General features: G+C 48.1%; 1 protein-coding gene across 9 annotated transcripts in view; it reads right to left on the bottom strand.

Moving 5' to 3' along the window:
• Window positions 1-18354, bottom strand: part of CEP170B (centrosomal protein 170B) — a 56810-nt gene extending 38456 nt beyond the window's left edge. For 6 of the 9 annotated variants that reach the window (XM_066998430.1, XM_066998432.1, XM_066998433.1 and 3 more), the window contains exons 1-6: window positions 18272-18353; window positions 17824-17981; window positions 17014-17149; window positions 5842-5931; window positions 2861-2939; window positions 291-349 (exon numbers count right to left, since the gene is read on the bottom strand). In XM_066998430.1, coding sequence (XP_066854531.1) covers window positions 291-349; window positions 2861-2939; window positions 5842-5931; window positions 17014-17118 — 333 coding nt within the window. In that variant the 5' untranslated portion in view covers window positions 17119-17149; window positions 17824-17981; window positions 18272-18353. Of the gene's footprint in view, window positions 1-290; window positions 350-2860; window positions 2940-5841; window positions 5932-17013; window positions 17150-17823; window positions 17982-18271 lie in introns of all 9 variants that reach the window. The other 3 variants (XM_066998434.1, XM_066998435.1, XM_066998431.1) reach the window with 2 other exon arrangements.
• Between the last annotated feature and the right edge of the window lie 438 nt (window positions 18355-18792).

The raw sequence follows: 18792 nt of genomic DNA, 5'->3' as shown, positions 1-18792 counted from the left end.
AGAAGTTAATGTGCTGACTGTTCTTTAATACAGCACAGCTTTAGTAACCTTTATTTGTTGGCAGTCATAAAATCATAAATAACTTGATCTACATGTTAGCAGAGGGATAAGAGAGATCAGAGCAGAGATAACTGAGAAACGTCTCTCTCCTCAAAGGAAGGTTTTGTTAAGTCTCAATCCAAGGACAGCATAACATTGTGGATCATTTCACTGCCATCAAGACTATTTTAGCACTTCAGGCTGCTTGACTAGCACACTGAAAAAAAAAACCTGCACCTGCACCCCCTTACCTTTAATGCTTCTTCTGGGACTTTGTGTTGAATTTGCTCCAGGACATACATGTTCGAATGTACAGAACTTGTTAAGGAAACAGCAGAGGAATCAGATGCAGAAAGAAATCTAGCACTTAGTCACTACTAAAAGAAAACAAGATCATAAAAACAGTGACACTTTAAATGCACGGGGCGCTAAAAGCCACCCTCGCTGCGTTCCACCCCCGTCTTTGCCATACATATTTTTCAACAGAGGGTAAACCACGTCTGATAGCGGGACCTGTGCCAACTGAAGAGTGGCACACAACAGAAAAGGGGCAGGAGAAGCTCTGGAGAGCACCAGCAGCTTGGTGCAGGATGAGGGAGCAATCAGAACCCCAACTCAACTTGCACCCGGCTCGCTCCTCTCAGCTCCTGCCTGACCGCTCTCTGCCCACAGCATCCTGGCCAGGATGGAGCAGTCTCGCACAGTCAGGATGAGGCAAGGCTTTTCAGCCACTGCAGTTTCCTGGATGAAAAGTAAATCAGGTCATGAGCTGCTGTGACCTCTTAGGAAGGGAGGCATTCAGTATGTCTGAGCCTAGGCAATAATCCCCAGCAATGCTGCGGAAAAAAAACAACAAAGGAAGCATCTGGCAATACCATCATGAGCAACCCAATCAGGACAGCAGAGAGCAAAAGGGAGGAAAAAGGAAAGATGGAAAATGTTAAACTAAAAATAAACTAAGAGATACTGGCATAGCAGGGAAACTCCACGCAGTCTGTAAGTGAAGCTGTAAATGGAAAAGAGACAAACGCTCTTATGCAATAGAGCACAGCTGACTCAGAGGCCACAGGAGATGCTGCCATCCACACGGTGGGCACAAAGCACTGCTAAAAAGGGTGGCACCAAAGCAGCAAAGGAGAGGAAGAGATTTTAACTGCTACAGCAATCCTGCCAAAGTAAAGAGCCACGTCTAAAACCTACATTCTCAGAAGTTTTCCTGTTGAGGGCAATAAATTCTACAATTCATAAATGCAATCATTCACTTCACATGAATATCCATGTAAGGGCTGCAGGACTAAGCACTTAACTCAGCTGCTTAATGCTCAGAATTACTTTCTATAAAAAGTTTAAACCTGTATCACAGCCACTAAAATCTACCCAAGCTCTCACCACTGGCTTATGCCTTTGCTCGACTGGAATTACAGCAAAACGACGAGTTTCCCCACACATCCAGAGACCAGAAGACACGTGACCAGTTACATCAAAAGAACATTTGCAAAGCTGCAAAGTCAAGAAAAGCTAGAACCGAGGCTGACTTTAGCATGCTTCACCAGGTGTGTGCTGAGATGCCACCTGCCATGACAAGACCCTACATGATTATGTATTGGGCAGCACTCAGCAAGGGGCGACTCAGGACTTTTCCCCATTTATGCCTGAACCTTCATGAGCTGCACCCTTTTCAAATCGTACAAAGGCAAATAATCTGTCTCCTCTGAGGTGTATTTTTATGCTGTGTTTTGTCCAAAAAGATTTAGCAACTACCTCACTTTAAAAAAAAAAAAGTACCACCATGAAGCAAGGATTTGTTATCTGTAAATATCATATATATAATGGGAACAATGAAGAGCACAAGAACGTGGCCTTGGGGTCAAGGACACACAAGAGTTTTCCAGCCAACCTTTTTTCCCTGCTTCTATTCTCAGAAACGTCTGGGTTGTTTTAACCTAAACTTCTCACAAATAAAACAAGAAACCTGGAGAAGATATTTGTGACTTCTAAATTCAGCCTGAGCAGGTAAAGTTTAGCAGTTCGAAGCAATTGAAAGAGTGCAGTTCTGAAAAAAGGATTTGACGGTGTTAAGAAAAGGCAGCAGTAGGAGCTTCTACTTACCTCTGTTGATCTACAGCAGCCAGCCAAAGAGCCACATCAGGATGAGAAGGAATGGGATGAAGGTAAAGGCATTTTAGCAAATCCTAGCAGGATGTGCCTCTGTAACCCAAGCAGTAACAGCAGCCTGGCCTCCCCAGATAGAGGTGAAATTTTCTGTTGCTAAAGAGTGCTTTACTCTTGCATTTCGCGGCAGAAACAATTTGCAGGAGCAAGCTTCAATCGATATAGAATCAAGGGTCTGACCACAAGTCCCCAGAGCTAAGCGTGCCAAAGACCTGCAAATTGTCTGCAAGCAAGCAGTTGGGCAAAATGAATGATAAAAACACTCACATTAAATGACTTGAATAAAAAAAAAATATTTTTTACAAAAGCACACGAAACATGTTTGCTCCCAGGCTGGTACCAGCTACAGCTGCCACCCAGAGATCCCAAATAAGAAAAAAACCACAACCCTTCCCTTAGACAGGCTGATGTGGCACCTCTGCGGTCACCACTGCCAGCGCAGGGCCTGATTCAAAGTCCAATGAAGGAATCTTGATTAATCTGTTCTGAATCAGGTCCATGGTGGAGAAACAAAAGCTGATGAGCTATCCAATGGCTCCAGGAGGCCAAACAAACACCCTTAGTCATTAGCCACAATTGGGACTGTTAACCCTCCGTGCAGCAAACAGCACAAAACCCAAAGCCTGCATCTTCAGACGGGAAAGGATATCGTAGCCGAAGCGAATGACATCGTTCAGTTTTAGGGTGATGTACTTCTGGTCAGGAATCCTCACGTCATTGACGAATGTCTACAGGGAAGAAGCACAGGAGTGGGTTTTGACAGAGGGTGTATCGAGGTAAGGCATCTCTTTGGGATGGGGCTCCTGGAGCACACCCAGGCCCGCCTGGTAGCGGTGCCACACGCACGGGGGTGCGCCAGCTCACAGCAGCCCGGCCTGTCAGCCAAGCCCCCTGTAAACCACCAAAAGCAGCTCCCGTCGGGTGGTTCGAGCACCCTGATTACGCTTCAAGGCGAGGTGCCCTGAAGGGACCTCTGGGGAGATCCACCTTTCCACCAGCCGCAAGTGAAATTTTAGTCCCCGACCTGCAGAGGTGAACGAGGCGCCTGAAGTCAGGCAGCCTGACGTGAGGCGGCGAGGGCAGCAGTAAAGCTGCGGCAATTCCTGCTCCGGTTACGGAGCTGGGAATCAGCTCTCCGCTGGGTGTCAAACAAGACTCACACCAGCCCTAGGCAGGGTAATTTAACAAGCTAAGCCTATCACAAAGGGAAGTGGAAATGAAAACACACAGGAAAACAAGCATTTTTTGTGGAATCACCACAGCGTCTGAGGTCCCGTTGTCCAAGACACCATTATCAGCACAACAGGCCTCTCACTCAAGAGATTCACATGCTCGTTTTTTCCCTATGCTCCAGACAGTTAATTGAGGCCCAAAGAAACTAAATTATCCTTATAAAGGTATAAAAAATGCACTTCACAGCTGTGAACAAATGCCTCGGATGTCTCAGATGCCTGCACTCTGAGGGGACCCTGTAAGGAACAGTTCCTGCAGAACACTGGAGGAACAAATCAGGCTTTCAGGGACACCTTTCACAAAGAAGCCCGCGTGCTATCGGATTTACCTGGGCTGCTGCAGGCACCAGGAGTGACCTGATCTTACACGGAAGGATTCGCCCAGCCTTACAGACCTGGAAGTCACTGCTGGGTCTCTGCAGCCTCCATACAATTCCAGCTTCCAAAATTTTTCCGTTTTAAAGAATCAAAATTGTGCTACAAAATGAACTGACACACTTTCACCACTGAGGCACAGTTTCCTCATCCGGGCCAAGTCAAACACCCATGGTAAAACCAAGCGTTGACCAGAGGGGAGAAAATAAATGCTAGAGCAGGAAGGTAGAAGCTCAGCAGACAACAGCCCCCAGCTGCCTGGCAATTTACAGAAGAGCTGGAGAAGAGGCCTTTAATTTCAGAATAAAAGCAGCGAAGCTGGTTAAAAAACATGCAATTTCTATTTGCAAGAAAATTTTTAATATTTAAAATTCCACAACAGTCAGATCTGGAACAACAACAAAAAAATTATTTGTTGAATTTTCTGCGAAACAGAAGTTTGCAAGAAAATCCATTTTGATGTTGTTACTTATTTGTCTGTGGTCTCTTAAAGTAAAATAACCCATGGAAACTGCTTGTTACAGACAGAAATGCTATCTTCAAAATCAAAAGACACTTAGAGACCGCAGAATTATAATAAAACAATACAAAACATTTTGGAAATAATATGAATTAAATTACACAGTCATATAATGCATTGTTGATAAAAGCATGAAATAAATACAAAATAAAAAGAAATGCTGAAAAAGGAATTTAAATCAAGGTCCCCAAGAGGAATTTCTTTAGTTTTCACCTAAATTTCCAACTAAGGATCTATTTACTTCACACAAAATAAATTCAGTTTGGCCACAACCACCTCTCCCACAGAAGTCTGTTTGTCCAGCTGTAGAAGACAGGCACTGCCGTAACTGCTTCTAATCCACCACCCCTCTGAGCGCAAGCCTATTACTAAAATGCTATAAATTCATTAGCCTATGAAGAAAGAAGAGAAGTAGTGATACGAGCCTTCCCCTTCTGCAAGCAGAATTTTCAGCTGCAATTTATATCACAGGTTTTGAATCAGGGATCCCACTAGAAATCCTGACATTTCAGCAGGGCTCTCTGCTTTCAGCTACCAGGCTGAGGAGGATTAACACTCATTCTAGCTGTTTTCAGATGCCAGGAGAGGCAGAAAGTTTGTTGCCTTCTTCAGCATGTGTTTTTGTACAAGTTTCTGGGTTCGTCCAGTGTTTTTGTGGTCGCAGTGATGGAGGGCTGCCGTTTCTAAACCCAAAACAACGATGGCAGTAAAATTCTGTGAACACACAAACACTGAACACAATTATGTGAATCTAGCTTAGGCCTGTTTCAGAAGAGCAATACCTCCACCGGTATGTAGAAGCAAGTCAAAAGAGGCATGCTATGATATTAGAATAGTTTTAACTACCATGGTGTACTTAACAACCACAGAATTCAGGTGGACAAAGCCTCACCAAAATGCCCAACACTACTGCCTGCTTCAGGAGCACAGCAAGGGTTAAAACTCAGGTAGGTTCAACTCCCTGCTCTGGGCTCACGCTATCCCTCGTACTTAACACAAATCAAGGCAGGTGGAATAGCAGTTTTTATTATCAGAAAGAGGTGGTTTAAAATAGTTTCTCCCCAAAGAAATTAAAAGGCTCATCATCCCATAAATCACTTCACACACCAACAACTGAATTGCTAAAAGGTCACCCTGCTCATACTGAGCAGCTGCTCCAGAATCTTCACCAGTTTAATGTTAACATCCCCAAAACAAGACTGAATTTATTTCCTGCCCTTTCCTAAGAAGCACCATGGTTTTGTGAGCCTTGAAGAGCTCTGCAAGGGCACCGAGAATAACAGGGGGAAAAAAATAATACAATATTTACTAAAGCTTTCCTCTTCTAAGATACTGCATGACCTCTGTCTCAGGCCTTGCAAATAATTTTGTACATAACTTAATTCATGCAAACGGCTGCAGTGAGACCCCCAGAAGGGTCTAGCAGTAAAATATATGCACAAGTACTTGCAGACTCAGCACGCCACGTGTTCACCTCCGCCAGCAGGGAGGTTTGCTACTTACGCCGTTTAAGCTCCCGAGGTCCTTCACCCAGTGCTCATCTTTCTCCTTGTCGTAGTTGATCACAGCGTGCTGCTTATCGACACTGCGGGACTGGCAACGAAAGCACAATGAGCGTGAGAGCAGCCAGGCAGAAGAGACGCTGTTAATCAAAGCAGCATTTAGACATGAAACTAACTTGATATGAGGCAGGGGGAGAAAGGGGAAAAAGCAGGAAAGATTAAATATTATTGCTACTATAAATAACCAAAGAACACAGAGTAAACACTTCCATGGTTGATGTAAACAGTTCACTGAAGAAAATACACTATTTACATGAAAAAAAAAAGTCATGGAAAGCTGTCGAGACTATGCCAGCACTTCAGTAAATTATATAAATGCACATTGAAAACCAAACCAATCAAATAGAAAGCCTGGGGGCATCATCTCAGCCCGCGTGAACTGGAAGAGCTCCATTTTCACCGGCTGAAGCTGGTGGCCTCATCACCAGGGACTTTCTATTTGGGAGGATTTCTTCCTATCTTTCAAAGGGAAATATTATATATATATATATATATATATATATATAGTTTTCTTAAGTTACAAACCAAACTTATTCATGATGTACACTGTTCCCAGGACCGTGTGCTGGAGTTGACTTAAACTCTAATATGTTTTCCAACTTGGAGGGACGTTAGTTAACTTGGGATGAGAAAGCAACTCAAAAGAAAAGAAAAAATGAAATTTAAAGCTAACTTTGAGGACACTGATCTGGACTGATTTGGTCCCAACGGCTTTGTCACGACGCACACGTACCAAACACATCTTATCTTCGAAACAGAGTATGACACTTCAGGAGAAATGCTGTCAGACCGTTTTGAGGCACAAACGTTAAAACCTCTGAGCAGTTTTGAAACATAGCATAAGCGTCACAGCTATGAAGACACCAGACTGTCTGCATCTTGGCTTGAAGCAGTCACTGGCACTACTCACTCCATCCATCAGCGCGTGCATGTATTGCTGACACCTCCCTGGTACCTCAGCCCAGGGAAGGGTAGGGCATGCTACCAAAGCAGGGAGACAAGCCAGGCTAAGCCTGCGCATCGTCCTCGTCCTGGGCATCAACCAAGAAGTTCTCAGTGAAAAATAAGTCCTTCCCTTTCCCCAGGTACAAACACGCAGGTTTCCACAGCACCGCTCTCAGTGAGCCATGACATACCTCCTCGCAGGCATGCAGGGGCAAAGACTCTTACAGGGGAATTCCTTGATGAAAACAGAAGTTTTTCCTGACAACCCATTAAGCATTAGCAGGAATTTCTTCTTCCCATGGCAATGGGAAGCAGATTCGGTAATACCCCAACAGCTGATAAACATCAGGTCCCAGAAGGCTGGGCTCCTAGGAGGGCTCCCTGCACCTTACCTACAAAACAGAGGGGGAAGACCATCCCTGCCCGCAGCATGGGCAGAAATCCCCCCTTTCAGCAGAGACGCACATTTATAACCACGTTACATCCTTCAGGACTCAGACAGCCACGCACAGGGGTGCTGCCTGCACTGCACGGATGCAGACACAAGGTACTGCCATGTCCTTCACCTACCCAAAATCCTGGACACCGCTGTTCCCAGTGGGATGGGAGGGAGCGCTGAATAGGTGCAGCAGTGCTTGCTTTAGCTTTTTAAGGCACGTCACAGAAACTCACTTAAAGATCAACTGAATTTAAAGGCATAGCAATCCCTTTAGTCCACTACCAAGGTCAGAAAGTCTTCTACCCCAAAAAGAGAGTTCACCCAAAATAAAAATTGCTGTAGATTTTACCTTGCACCAAGCCACAGGGCATTTAAAAAGAGGCTTACTTCAGGGAACCAGCTGTCTCCTAAAAATTCAGTTTGCCCTAGATCTGACCCTGATGCAAGTTACCACGGCCTTTGGACTCTTGTATTTTACAACAGCGGACTACAGACACCCTGGGGTCCCAAGCCAGACAAGGGTCATCCCACAGGGACAGAGATATATTCTAGCACCATAATATTCCCCTATATAAAAGCAGAGGTCACCAAAGGAACTGATTTATGTCAAAATTTCCCATCTTTCAAGCAAGTTTCAGCTGTATTCAAGACTGCCCTTTGCAAAAGCAGGTAAAATGATACGCTGTATCTGTGCCGTGGTCCTGAAACTTCCTAGCATCGCTTTAAAGAGCACGTTAGGAACATGGCAAACTGTTACACAGATCACGCTTCTGTGAAATCTCATCTTTTTTTGAAGAAGAGATGAATTTTCACAGTTTTATTTATATTAAAACAGCAAACATCACAAGCACTGGCAGCAGGAGTTCCTAAGGGCCCGTCTCCAAGGAAACTCAACTTAAAATAACTAAAATTGCACCTTGTTTATTTTGATGCCAGACTTGCCAAAGGTCACTCTGGAGAACCCAGGTGTGGTTTATTTCAACACCAGTCACATCTACAAGAAGCTGCTCTTTCCTGCAGCGACAGCAGCCACCCGGAGGCTGGCGGTGCTTTTGTTCCCGGAGAGGAGAACAAAACTGATGCCTGAACCCCACTTCCAAACAGAGCCTGAGCAGCCACCAGGGCAGCAACAGACGAGGGCACGAGAACAGACCTGGTGAAGTCACTTCAGTCAGGCAAGCCAGAGGTTGCCAATGAATGAACCCTTAAATCACGGAAAGCAAGTCAGGAAACCTGAGTCTGTGCACGTCATAGAGCAGTCCACGGGTGCAGACCTGCCAGAGATCTGTAACTCCACTGGGAGGATTTTAGGGATCTATAAATTGAAAAGCTGCAATGAAGCTGACTGAATCCCAAGAAGAGGACTCCTTCGTTCAAAAGCACTTTTGCACCAGACAGTGAGCCTTGCTTGTGCTCAGTCACAGCCTCCGCATCAAAAGGCGATGCTGATCCACATGTTTGGACAGAAAATGCTGGTCCAAGTCGGGGAAAAAAAAAAAACACAAAATGAATGTGTGATAAAGTGTATTAAAAAAAATAACACAGCTGAAGTGCCTATACACAAATGTCAAAGGCAGAAAATAACCAGCACACCCTCACAGTGACTCCATTTCACCAGAAAAGCACTTGTAGCAAGGACAGCAGCACTCCTCGGCTACGGCAAGACTCACTTCGGTTCTGCTCGGACCCAAACAACAGCGTTCTCGCCGCGTCCCAACACTAGACTTGTTATCAAAGGAAAACAGTTCTCAGGAAAACACAGCGTGTGCTCGTCTGATTAACAACATTTATGCTTCTCTGAGGGGAGAACACGGACACTGATTTGTTACTACACTAAACTCACCCAGGGCTTGCATTTCCAGACATTCAAATCACTTCCTAATATAAGGCTGCCCCGCTTCTCCCTCACGCTACCTTCAGTGCATCATGTTTTAAATACCTAGTAGACGAAACGCACACGCTGCACGTATCTGAAGACGGAGGTATTTTACAGTTACACTTTCCTCCAGGATGACATTGAACAGGAGGCACCTGCAAACCCTAGGTAAGAATGGCACCTCCTGGTCCGCCAGCCCCAAACCTGTACCAACATCCTGCATCAGCCCCCAGGGAGACGTGCAGGCAGGCAGCCCGCTTCTGATCCTCACAACTGCACGCATCAGGTCAGCCAAAGCTCCTCCTTAGCGCTGCAACAGCAAAAGCAGCTTTAGAAGCGTGCAGGAGTCTCCAACGAAGTAAATATCACATCAGCTACATGCGCTGCAAAGAGAACATCATCTACAGCCTTGTGTTTGGGGAAGGGCTTGATACGTACAGCAGGATACTCAGGATGAATCCAAGAGCTGCAGGGAGATAGCAAGCAAAATCCACAGGGAAACAAGACCTGCTTAGGAAGACAGGATGAAAAAATACAGCAAGACAGCCTGCGTTTCCCCACAGGGTCGGGGAGCAGATGCAGCTCAGCTGTCTACGTAGATACAGATGCTGTTTTTTTTCCCCCAGCAGAATTACCATGGGCAAAAACCTACTGCTCGGGGTTGAGATTTGGACCTCAGCCCCGCCAGCGCTGTGAGGCATCATGGTACTGGAGATAAAATAAACAAACAAGAGCAGCTTCCCTGTTCCTAGCTGCAGTCTGTTGTGCACGTCTGGCAGAAGATAGCTGCAGCATTCTGGTGGCAGCATGCAATAAACACTTGCTTGAATATTTTCCACGTTGAACAGGTTACATTTCTGCCAGTAATGTGCTCTGCACAAGTGTCCCAGTAAGGAAATACAAACCTCTCCCCGTGCCCCACTTTGGGAGGAAGGCACGCAGAGCCAACTTAAATAACAACAAAATATCCTCACGCACTGGCCTCAAGCGTGGTTTTAGCTCCTCAAAAGTAAAACCCTGGATAATATTTAATGACAGCTATAGCCACTGGGTCTCCCTCTTTCACCACGACACATTTCACAAGAGTTCTGCATCTTGGCCACTTCCGTGCTTTTCCAGAACACCGGCGATTTGTGAACGCTCCATCCTGCCTCAGGCCGGTTGCAATGAGACGTCCCCGCAGACCGACTGCTTCCAGGGGCGCGTGCTGGTTTCTGCACGATTCTGCACAAGCACACCGACGTCTCTTCAGCACGTGCAGCCACCTCGACGCTGGAGCTGACCTCACGTTGCAGTTTCCGAGCTGCAGATTCCTGCTGTCAGCTGTGCTGCAGTTAAGATCACGGATCTGCTTAGCGGATCCGTGGCAGGACCGGGGCCTGAGTATTCACGCAAAAATAAGGCACTGAACAAAAGAAAGAAATCCCCCGGGAAAATGAAACTATAATCCCCACAGCTTGGCAAAGGGATTTGGAGGCTGGCATAGTCCTCATAACAATTTAACCCGTTGTTTTGGGCTAGAATGGGTTTTTGCTTGCTCGTTCCTCTCTCCAGCAGTGGAAGACAGGCTCAAACGACCCAAGGGCAGGTTCTCCCCAGAGGCAGGGACCAGGCAGCCCGCAGATGGGCTGGCTTCCCCTTTATTTTGTGTCGCCGCACAGGGAAAATGTGTGAGCATCGCCTCTGGTGGGAGAGCAGCCTGCATGTTCACAGCACAGCTGAGTCGCGTGCTGCTGCCTGGATCAAGGCCTTGGAGTACAGGTCAGCTCCCGACACGGGCAGGATCCCCTTCTTCCCTGCCCACCCCCAGGAGGGACAAACCCTCCCTCCAGCTCCTCGCCAGCACCACACAGCCCTCACAGCCCCTGCCTGCAGTGCCAAAGCCTCCCCTCCCCGCGCTGCCTCTGGCACTGACCTCCCCTCCCAGGCCTGCCAGCCCTGCCGTGCCCCCAGCCTCCTACACCACGCTTCCCCAGCCAGCCGCAGCCCTCCCATCAGCTTCACGTTAGGAGAAAACGACGGCAGAGGCAAAGAGCCAAGCAAACACCACCAGGGCTGGAAATACGGGATGCGCATCCCTCCCACAGCTGCTGCCCGAGCACCTGGAAGCACTGCCTGCCCGAAAGCCGAGCCTTCCCAAGGCTAGATCCTTTCCCTCCTGCCTGCCAGACACCTACTTCCCTTGTGACACCTAATGAATGAACGGCTCAGGATCGCTGCACTTTCTAACGCCCAGGGACTGACTTAGGTGCTGGTTTACACCCTCCAGATAACCGCGGCAGAACTGCACGAGCAGGGCACAGCCCTGCCCCGACTGCAGCTTTCCCTGTGCCTCCACAGAGAGGGAGGCTGGAGGCAGCAGAGGTCCCCCCATCACTTTGACGGGGAGCTCCCAGCGCAGAAAACACCTCGGCGATGGAGGGATGCTGCTTCTGCACAGCAGCAAATTGACCTGGAAGCATCAGGGAAAACATCTACCGAGCTCGTGCCGCCTTCTTCCTCCCGGCGCAGGCAAACTACGCCACATCTATTCCCACCCGTTTATGTAAACGCTTACCAAACTACGCTGGAGAGACACCGTGTTATTAGCTACAGCCCAGGGAAGGCAGGGTACGCCAGGTCAACGAAACCTTCATTTGACCACCAGTCACATACACACAGAGCTCACAACGCACCGCACCGTTTGCGGGGTGCACCACGCGCCCCGAACAGGGAACAGATCTCGTGTGGTAGGGAATCTCTGGGAAGGACGCGGCGGCAGATTGCGTCTTCACGCCTGCGTACACAGGGGCAGAGCAGGACCGCACCGGCGGTCTTCGCGCTGCTGTGTCGTAACTGCGCCGCAGCTATAAACACTTGACGTAGCAGCCATAGGAATGTTCTTTCAACGCCTGGGATGCTTACAATTGCCTAGCTTTTTACCAAAACAAGCTAAAAAAAGAGGAAAACGTCTATCCAAGCAGTGTCAAGTGACCATTTATCCAATTTGCCAGCAAAACGGACTTGTGGTAGGGGCCCGTGAGCCGAGCATACTTGAACTGACTAATTGATACCATGAGCAGCACGCGACGTCCCATATGGACCAGTGACAGATGCTTGGCTAGTAGCTTTCACAGCTATTTGCTGACACCAGAATGAAAACAAGTCTCGAGTCCGCTCCGGGCCTAAGGGAGATGCTGTTCAGCAGCGGCGTACACTGAGCCGCTTCTGCCCTGCTTTCACCACTCCTCGGAGCCCTGCTGCCTCCCTGCTCCTTGCTCCTCCTCTCCCCCTGCACACACACGGCCACCTCCTCGCTGCACCTCCCTGCCGAGCCCGGCCTTAACCTGCTGGGGAGGTGTCAGAGAGGAGAAATCCGCCGATCAAACGCAGAGAGCTGGCCTTCAGCTCCCCGAAACATAAACTGTAGGAGGTTGAGCGAGTACTCCAGCAGCTTTCCTCGACAGCTGCTTTGACCACTGTGAGTCAGGACGCCGGGCTAGATGCACCTTGATTTAATCTAGCACAGCTGCTCTTGCTTCTGAACTCCCGTCCTGTGCATCCCCGCACCTAGCTCCTGCTTGCCCCACCCGTGACAGCTCTGTCCTCCAATCCGTCCCCTCACCAGCATCACTCCCAGACGTGATGTTGCCAAAACCAACAGCCTCTCATCAGTCCCCGCTGACTGCACGCAAACTTCAACGTTGTTCAGAGGCCTGGAGCGCTGCCAAAGGCATTTAGGTTCTCGATGGGAAGACTAATCAATCACCTCCGACCTGGGAGCTCCCTCTTGAGAAACGCCACTTCCCCCCCCAAGCCCTACAGCCCCAAAACTTCAAAGAACGGGTTAAACATACTTCTGTATAGTTCACATGGAAAAAAAAAAAAACAGCATTTTCCTCAGTCTTGTTCTCCTAGAAGACTGCAGAAGGGAGCTGATCTCTGCCAGAAACAGACACCTGGAACATAAACTCACCTCTCAACCAGTTACAGAGTTTAGCAGAGTTAGAAGCGATTGAAAGCAGAGGCTCACAATAGGAAGTGCCAAGCTGTCTTAAAACTGACGGGCAGAACAAAGGCAACACCTAAACCAGAGCGCATCAGGCCATCTGCACCTACTCCCGCTGTAACTCACGCTCACGCGTACAAACTCACAGCGCAGGACAAGGGCATGCCCAAGCCACTGCCCTACAGGGACGGAAACACTCAAGGGAGCACTGGTTAAATATTTTGCTTTCTCAAATTTTCCATTAAATATCCCTCTTTTGAACAAAAAACAAGGAAATCACGATGCTGCTTTCGTTTTAGTTAAATATTTACACACAGCACGAATTTCAAAGATGCCCTGTTTAGGGGCAGAGCGGAAGGTTTAAATGGTTAAGTGAAATTTTGGAATTTGCAAAATGTTTATGTAGCCTGAGTAAATATCCATCACATTAAGCGAGTGATCAAAGCTGATAAAAACAGCAATTATGTTTCCCAGGAAAAATGTTGGTGGGGGAGGAAGTTACTCCATTCCACAGTGTCAACACAACAAAAAAAAATAAAATCTTACTCCTGGGTGGAAAAAAAAAAAGAGATAAAGAAACAAGTAAACACGCTCAGAGAGCTATTTCCTACCACCATCAAGCTTCATGTAAAAACATGCTAGTGCACATTAGTGAAGGTTTGGGTGTCCACACTCCTGCTGTTGCCTTATCTGAAGGGAGCCAATGAGTATAAAGGGAATCAAGTACTGTTATCAGAAACAGGGCAGAATGGAGCCCTTGCTACATTTAACACTGCGCACACACCAAATTACACTGCATGGCACTGCCTCCCAAGCCCTAATGTTCAAACCCAATGTAAATCTCACATTTTCTTGTACTAGGAGCTTTACAATGCTGTTAAAATATTTAAAATATTTCTAATCCTCTTAGTAGGTACAGAGGATTTCAAGGCAGGTTGTTTCCCCGCTATCAAATCTACTTAATTTTAAGCTTGAAGACTATGGTTTTCTTAACCTCTTTGTTAACTAGAAAGCAAATCTAGTACCTGTATGAAGTAAGTAAACACAGGGGAAACTAAGGCTTGATTGTTTGGTGACAAAGACATTTTTTGCTGTTTAGGGATCTGATACCTTCAGGCAACGCAGCCAAGAAAACGCCTAAAGACGAGATGCTCCTAAAACTGTAAAATGTGAAAGGCAAGACTGCAAGCTCTCCAGGACAAGGACAGCTTATCTCTGTGCTGTATGTTTGCACGCTAATACACAAGGTCTCAACAGGGGACCACAAACTGTATCACAATGAAATCACTAAGCAGAAATAATCTTAGAGATGAAAAACAATGACCAGGTCATCCAGTTCTCTCCCCAGACAATGCCAGCCTGTTCCCAATTGTGCACTTGAGAGGATTAAATGCCAGCTTCTTGAAATATACGTATACAGAATAACTGTGCAGTGAACACACAGTTTCAGTGTCAACACTGCAGGAGTATTACAGGTACAAACACTGCCACGAGAGCTCTGTCCATCTGCTCTGATAACCCCCCTTCTCCTTAAGCTTTCCCCAAGACAAATGATTGTGCCAGTCTGCACAACAATTTTGTGACACGGACAGTCACAGAAGGAAAAAAAAAAGTCTAATTTTAGATCTCATCCTCCATCTGCTCACACACAACTTTGCTTGGATATCAAGTGTGTGCTTGCAGTCTCCCTTCTGCACTGAGTCTTACGACAGTCATGTCGTTTGGAGCCCAAGTTAGCTCTGGCAAACATCTTTATAAGCAAATGGCTAGGAAAATAATGTGCTGTGCTGTGCAAAATGAGACCATTCATGTGATCTCAGAAAAAGCTTTATTACTGGAGACAATAAACTGATATATTAATAAAGGGTCACGTGTAATTCAGCCCCTGAACAGAAACAGCTGGATTTTACCAACAATCCAGAGCCTTCAGTCTGAAAAATTAAGGAGCTTTTGAACCATCACCACCTACAAGCCCCCAAATACAACTGCATCCCTCTCAGAGATACTGCTGACTCCTCCAGGAATCCCAATTTGTTTACCTTGTAGAAAAGAGCATGACAAATGTGCAGCGTCACAAGGTTGCCGGTCCACATGCAACACCGACAAGCCAGCTCAGACTTGCAAAGAAGCATGAAATACTCCATGCGGTACGGAGTGGTTCACGATCCACACTATCCAATTAATCCCTTGAATAACCAAAGAAATAAGCAACACACTTTAGGGATGACTGATATTTGGGCACTTGCATGTTCAGGTGCACAACTTGAGACTTGGGATTCTCGCAGTGCTGAACCCTGACCATAAAAAAAACCTCAAGTACCTTCAAAACATATTAAGATGGGCACCCTAAAGCTCAGGCCATTTTAGAAAAATCAAGAACACTAAACATTTTCTCCCTTTAAGTCAAAAGGGAATACAGCAATCAGGGGTTTGAGCAAACACAGACTTACGGAAAATATTAGGACATTTTTAATGTCTCACCATTACATATCTCACCAGTCCGACATGTAGGAACATGACATAAATGATAGCGTAATTCACAGGAAAACCCAAACAAACAACCTGCTGTTGAACCAGAGCATGCTTCAAGCTCTACCACCGCAGCAAAGCCATTTCATTCACTCCTAGCTAGCCGAGCAGTACAAACACTGCAAGCTCTCCTTTTGTGGACACTAACATTTTATTACAGCTAGATAACACCTCAACCAACTGTCTTCTAAGTACAGCTTGTACAATAAGAGCTCCCACCCCCCTAAACAGACCTCCTGCTAACATATAAAATCCCTGCAGTAGCTACAAACACAGCCTGCCTGGAAGAACATTAGCAAAGCATTTAGGAGATGGCTGTTACCACACTAGCAGTGAAAACTACAGGGGAGGCAGGCCCCATTGTGCATGCAGCTTCCTACTGTTGACATCAATGGGCACGTGGGCTTTATGGATGATCAAGAGAACCTTCTGCCACATTTCTAAAGAGGCAAAAGGGGAGCAGGTAGGTGCAGTCAAACTTTTTTTTGCATTTAAGTATTCATGCACGTATCTAGCAGAAACACTAATTGAATTCTAAGCTTCTATAAAGTCTTGAGCTAAACCGCTCTTGTCAGCTCTTTGCAGATTTCCAGTTCAATTTGTTTGGAGTGACATCCATTACATTATTCTGTCAAACATCAGACCACAGTCAACACTTCAGAAATGTTGGATTAGGTCCAGCAGAGAGACATGCTGGTATGGAAAGCACTAATGCAAGCTGTAAGTTTGCCCAAGTAACACAATTACTTTGGAAACAAGAGGACACCAAAAGTCAAGTGACAAGAGTCACCCCACCAAAAGAGCCAGCAACACTCTGCTAAAGATCAGTGTTTCCTGCCATGACAAAAAAAAAAAAAAACAAAAAAAAAAACATGCACAAACCAACCAACCACGCAAAAATAAATAAATAAGGGGTACAAGCACTGACAATACAATCAAACTTAGAGTAAAGGGAAAAATAGGTAAACAAAATGCTGCTACCCTCCAAATCACATGCTACAAAAACAGTAGTTTAATCACTTGCAGATCAGGACAGAATTGTATGTCTTGGTTTAATACTTCTAGCAGCATCAAGATAGGTAATCTGTTCGATTTGATTAATCTCCCACCAGCACAGCTCCTACCCATCTGATGACATAGCTGTTCGCAGGAAACCTCACTTGCACTTTCCTGAACACATTAAGTCTTTGTGGGAACCGCAGACTTGACACAAAAGAGGAAGTTTGTTTTAAAAGATGTCATTTGAAGAAAGCATGAGCTATCTCTACAGATCCCAGCGTTGCATTCACATCTACTACATCTTCAGATAGACAGGAAAACAAAAAAGTCACATTACCTGGAGCATCAGTTCACAGTCATCTCTGCCAACAAATATCATCTCCCGAGGGAGCCGATGGCGAATGCCAGTGCTGCTCACCAAGAACCACGAAGTCACGCTCATTTTGGCGCTTGGCACTTAACCTCTACACATCCTAAACATGAAAAAAAAAATAAAATTAAGGGGCACATAGCGAGCTATTAATGATGTACGTGAGTGTAGCAGTGCAGAGCTGCAGTTCCCAAATTTTCCCGAGCCACGGGACCCCGTGCTGCTCCTTGCACTGTGTCCACGTTACATTTTTTGTGGCAACGAGCAGGGGTGAGGCGTGCCCCAGGACCTGCCACAGGTAGGAGCCACGGCTCTGCAGCCCTGGAAACATACCCACAGCAGAGTAAGACTAGGGGGTGGTTAGGAAAAGGAGCATTATCTCAGAAATGAAGCAAGCAGCTGAATCCAATGGCTGAATACGGTTAAAAAAAAAAAAAAAAAGCAAAAGCGTAGATCTTTTCCAGAACATTTCCGGGCTGCTAGCACAGCTCACGCCTCCCCCATCCTCAGGAGAGCATCGGGAAGGTGACGGCTGAACCCGTAACCTCCCGGGCGCGGTCACGGCACGCTGCTCAGCCCGCGGGTCGCTCAGCCCACCTGCAGGCAGGCAAACCCACAACCCCCCCCCCCCCCCCGCGCGATCCGGTAAAAACACAGCAATAAAGACACGTAAATAAAGCGCTGCCCTGGACGGGAGGGTCTAGCGGACCCCAGAGGGGCATCCCGGCCCACAAACGCCTTTCCCCCGCGGGAGGCAGAGGCAGAGGCAGCCCGCACCTCGGAGGGCGACGGCCCGCGGCACCTCCCGTCCCTCTGCGGCCACACCTGGCTGCTGGCGCTGCTACGGGCCGGCGGCGCGGGGCGCAGCCCTGCTGGCTCTCCTCCTCCTCCTCCTCCTCCTCTCGCAATCTCGCATTTTCTCCTCCCGTCTCGGCCTGAGGGAAGACGAAAGGGCGGCGGGCTGCGGGGCTTCTCCCGCACCGCGCTCCGAAGAGGGCTCCGAGCCCTCCACCCCCGGCGGCACCGGGCTGCGGAGCCGGGGGGGGGGGGGGGGGGGGGGGGGGGAGCGCGGCGCGGCCGCCCCCCAACAAAGCACCTGGGCAAAGGCGGCCGGGGCCTCCCGGCACAGGGCAGCGGCCTCGCCCCGCTCCCCGCTCCCTGCCCGGGGTCCCACCGGGGGGCTCTCCCCACGGTCCCCCCTCGGTCCCCGCCGCCGCCGCCCTACCTGCTCGGGCCCCGGCGCGGCGGCAGGCCGGGCGCCTCGCCCCTCCAGCCGGCTCCGCCCGCCCCGCTCCGCCCCCGCGCACGGCAGGTTCCCGACGTCAGGAGGCGGCCCCAAGGCACCCGGCCCTGCTCCATTTTCCCCCAAGCACCGAGCCTGAGGGTGCCTGAGGGCCCCCGGGGCTCCCCCCGCTGCCCCCATCCCTCGTGGGTGCCCCCCGCAGCCTCCTCGCAAAGCCTCAGGCACCCTCAGCCCTTCTTCCCCACAGGCTTTTGGTGTGTTTCAGCGCTTTTGGCCCCAAAATCTTATCCCCCCCCCGAGGCCCCAGGCAGCAGGTGTGAGCCCTAGAGCCTGGTGGGTTTCTGGGTGATGGTCTGAGTGTAAAAACAACATACAGGTCGTGATCTTGTATGGCGCCCTTCATTTCAGGCTCCCAAAAGGGGTTCGTGGAACACAAATGAGGCTTCGTGACACCTCGCTGACACAGATGTGGTTGTCCCTGGCCTTTCCAGGCCGAACAGGCA

This window comes from Anser cygnoides, chromosome 5 (genome assembly GCF_040182565.1).
Source record: "Anser cygnoides isolate HZ-2024a breed goose chromosome 5, Taihu_goose_T2T_genome, whole genome shotgun sequence".
Taxonomy (NCBI): Eukaryota; Metazoa; Chordata; class Aves; order Anseriformes; family Anatidae; genus Anser; species Anser cygnoides.
Note: the sequence above shows the minus strand (reverse complement) of the source record. Positions and strands in the feature narration are given on the sequence as shown.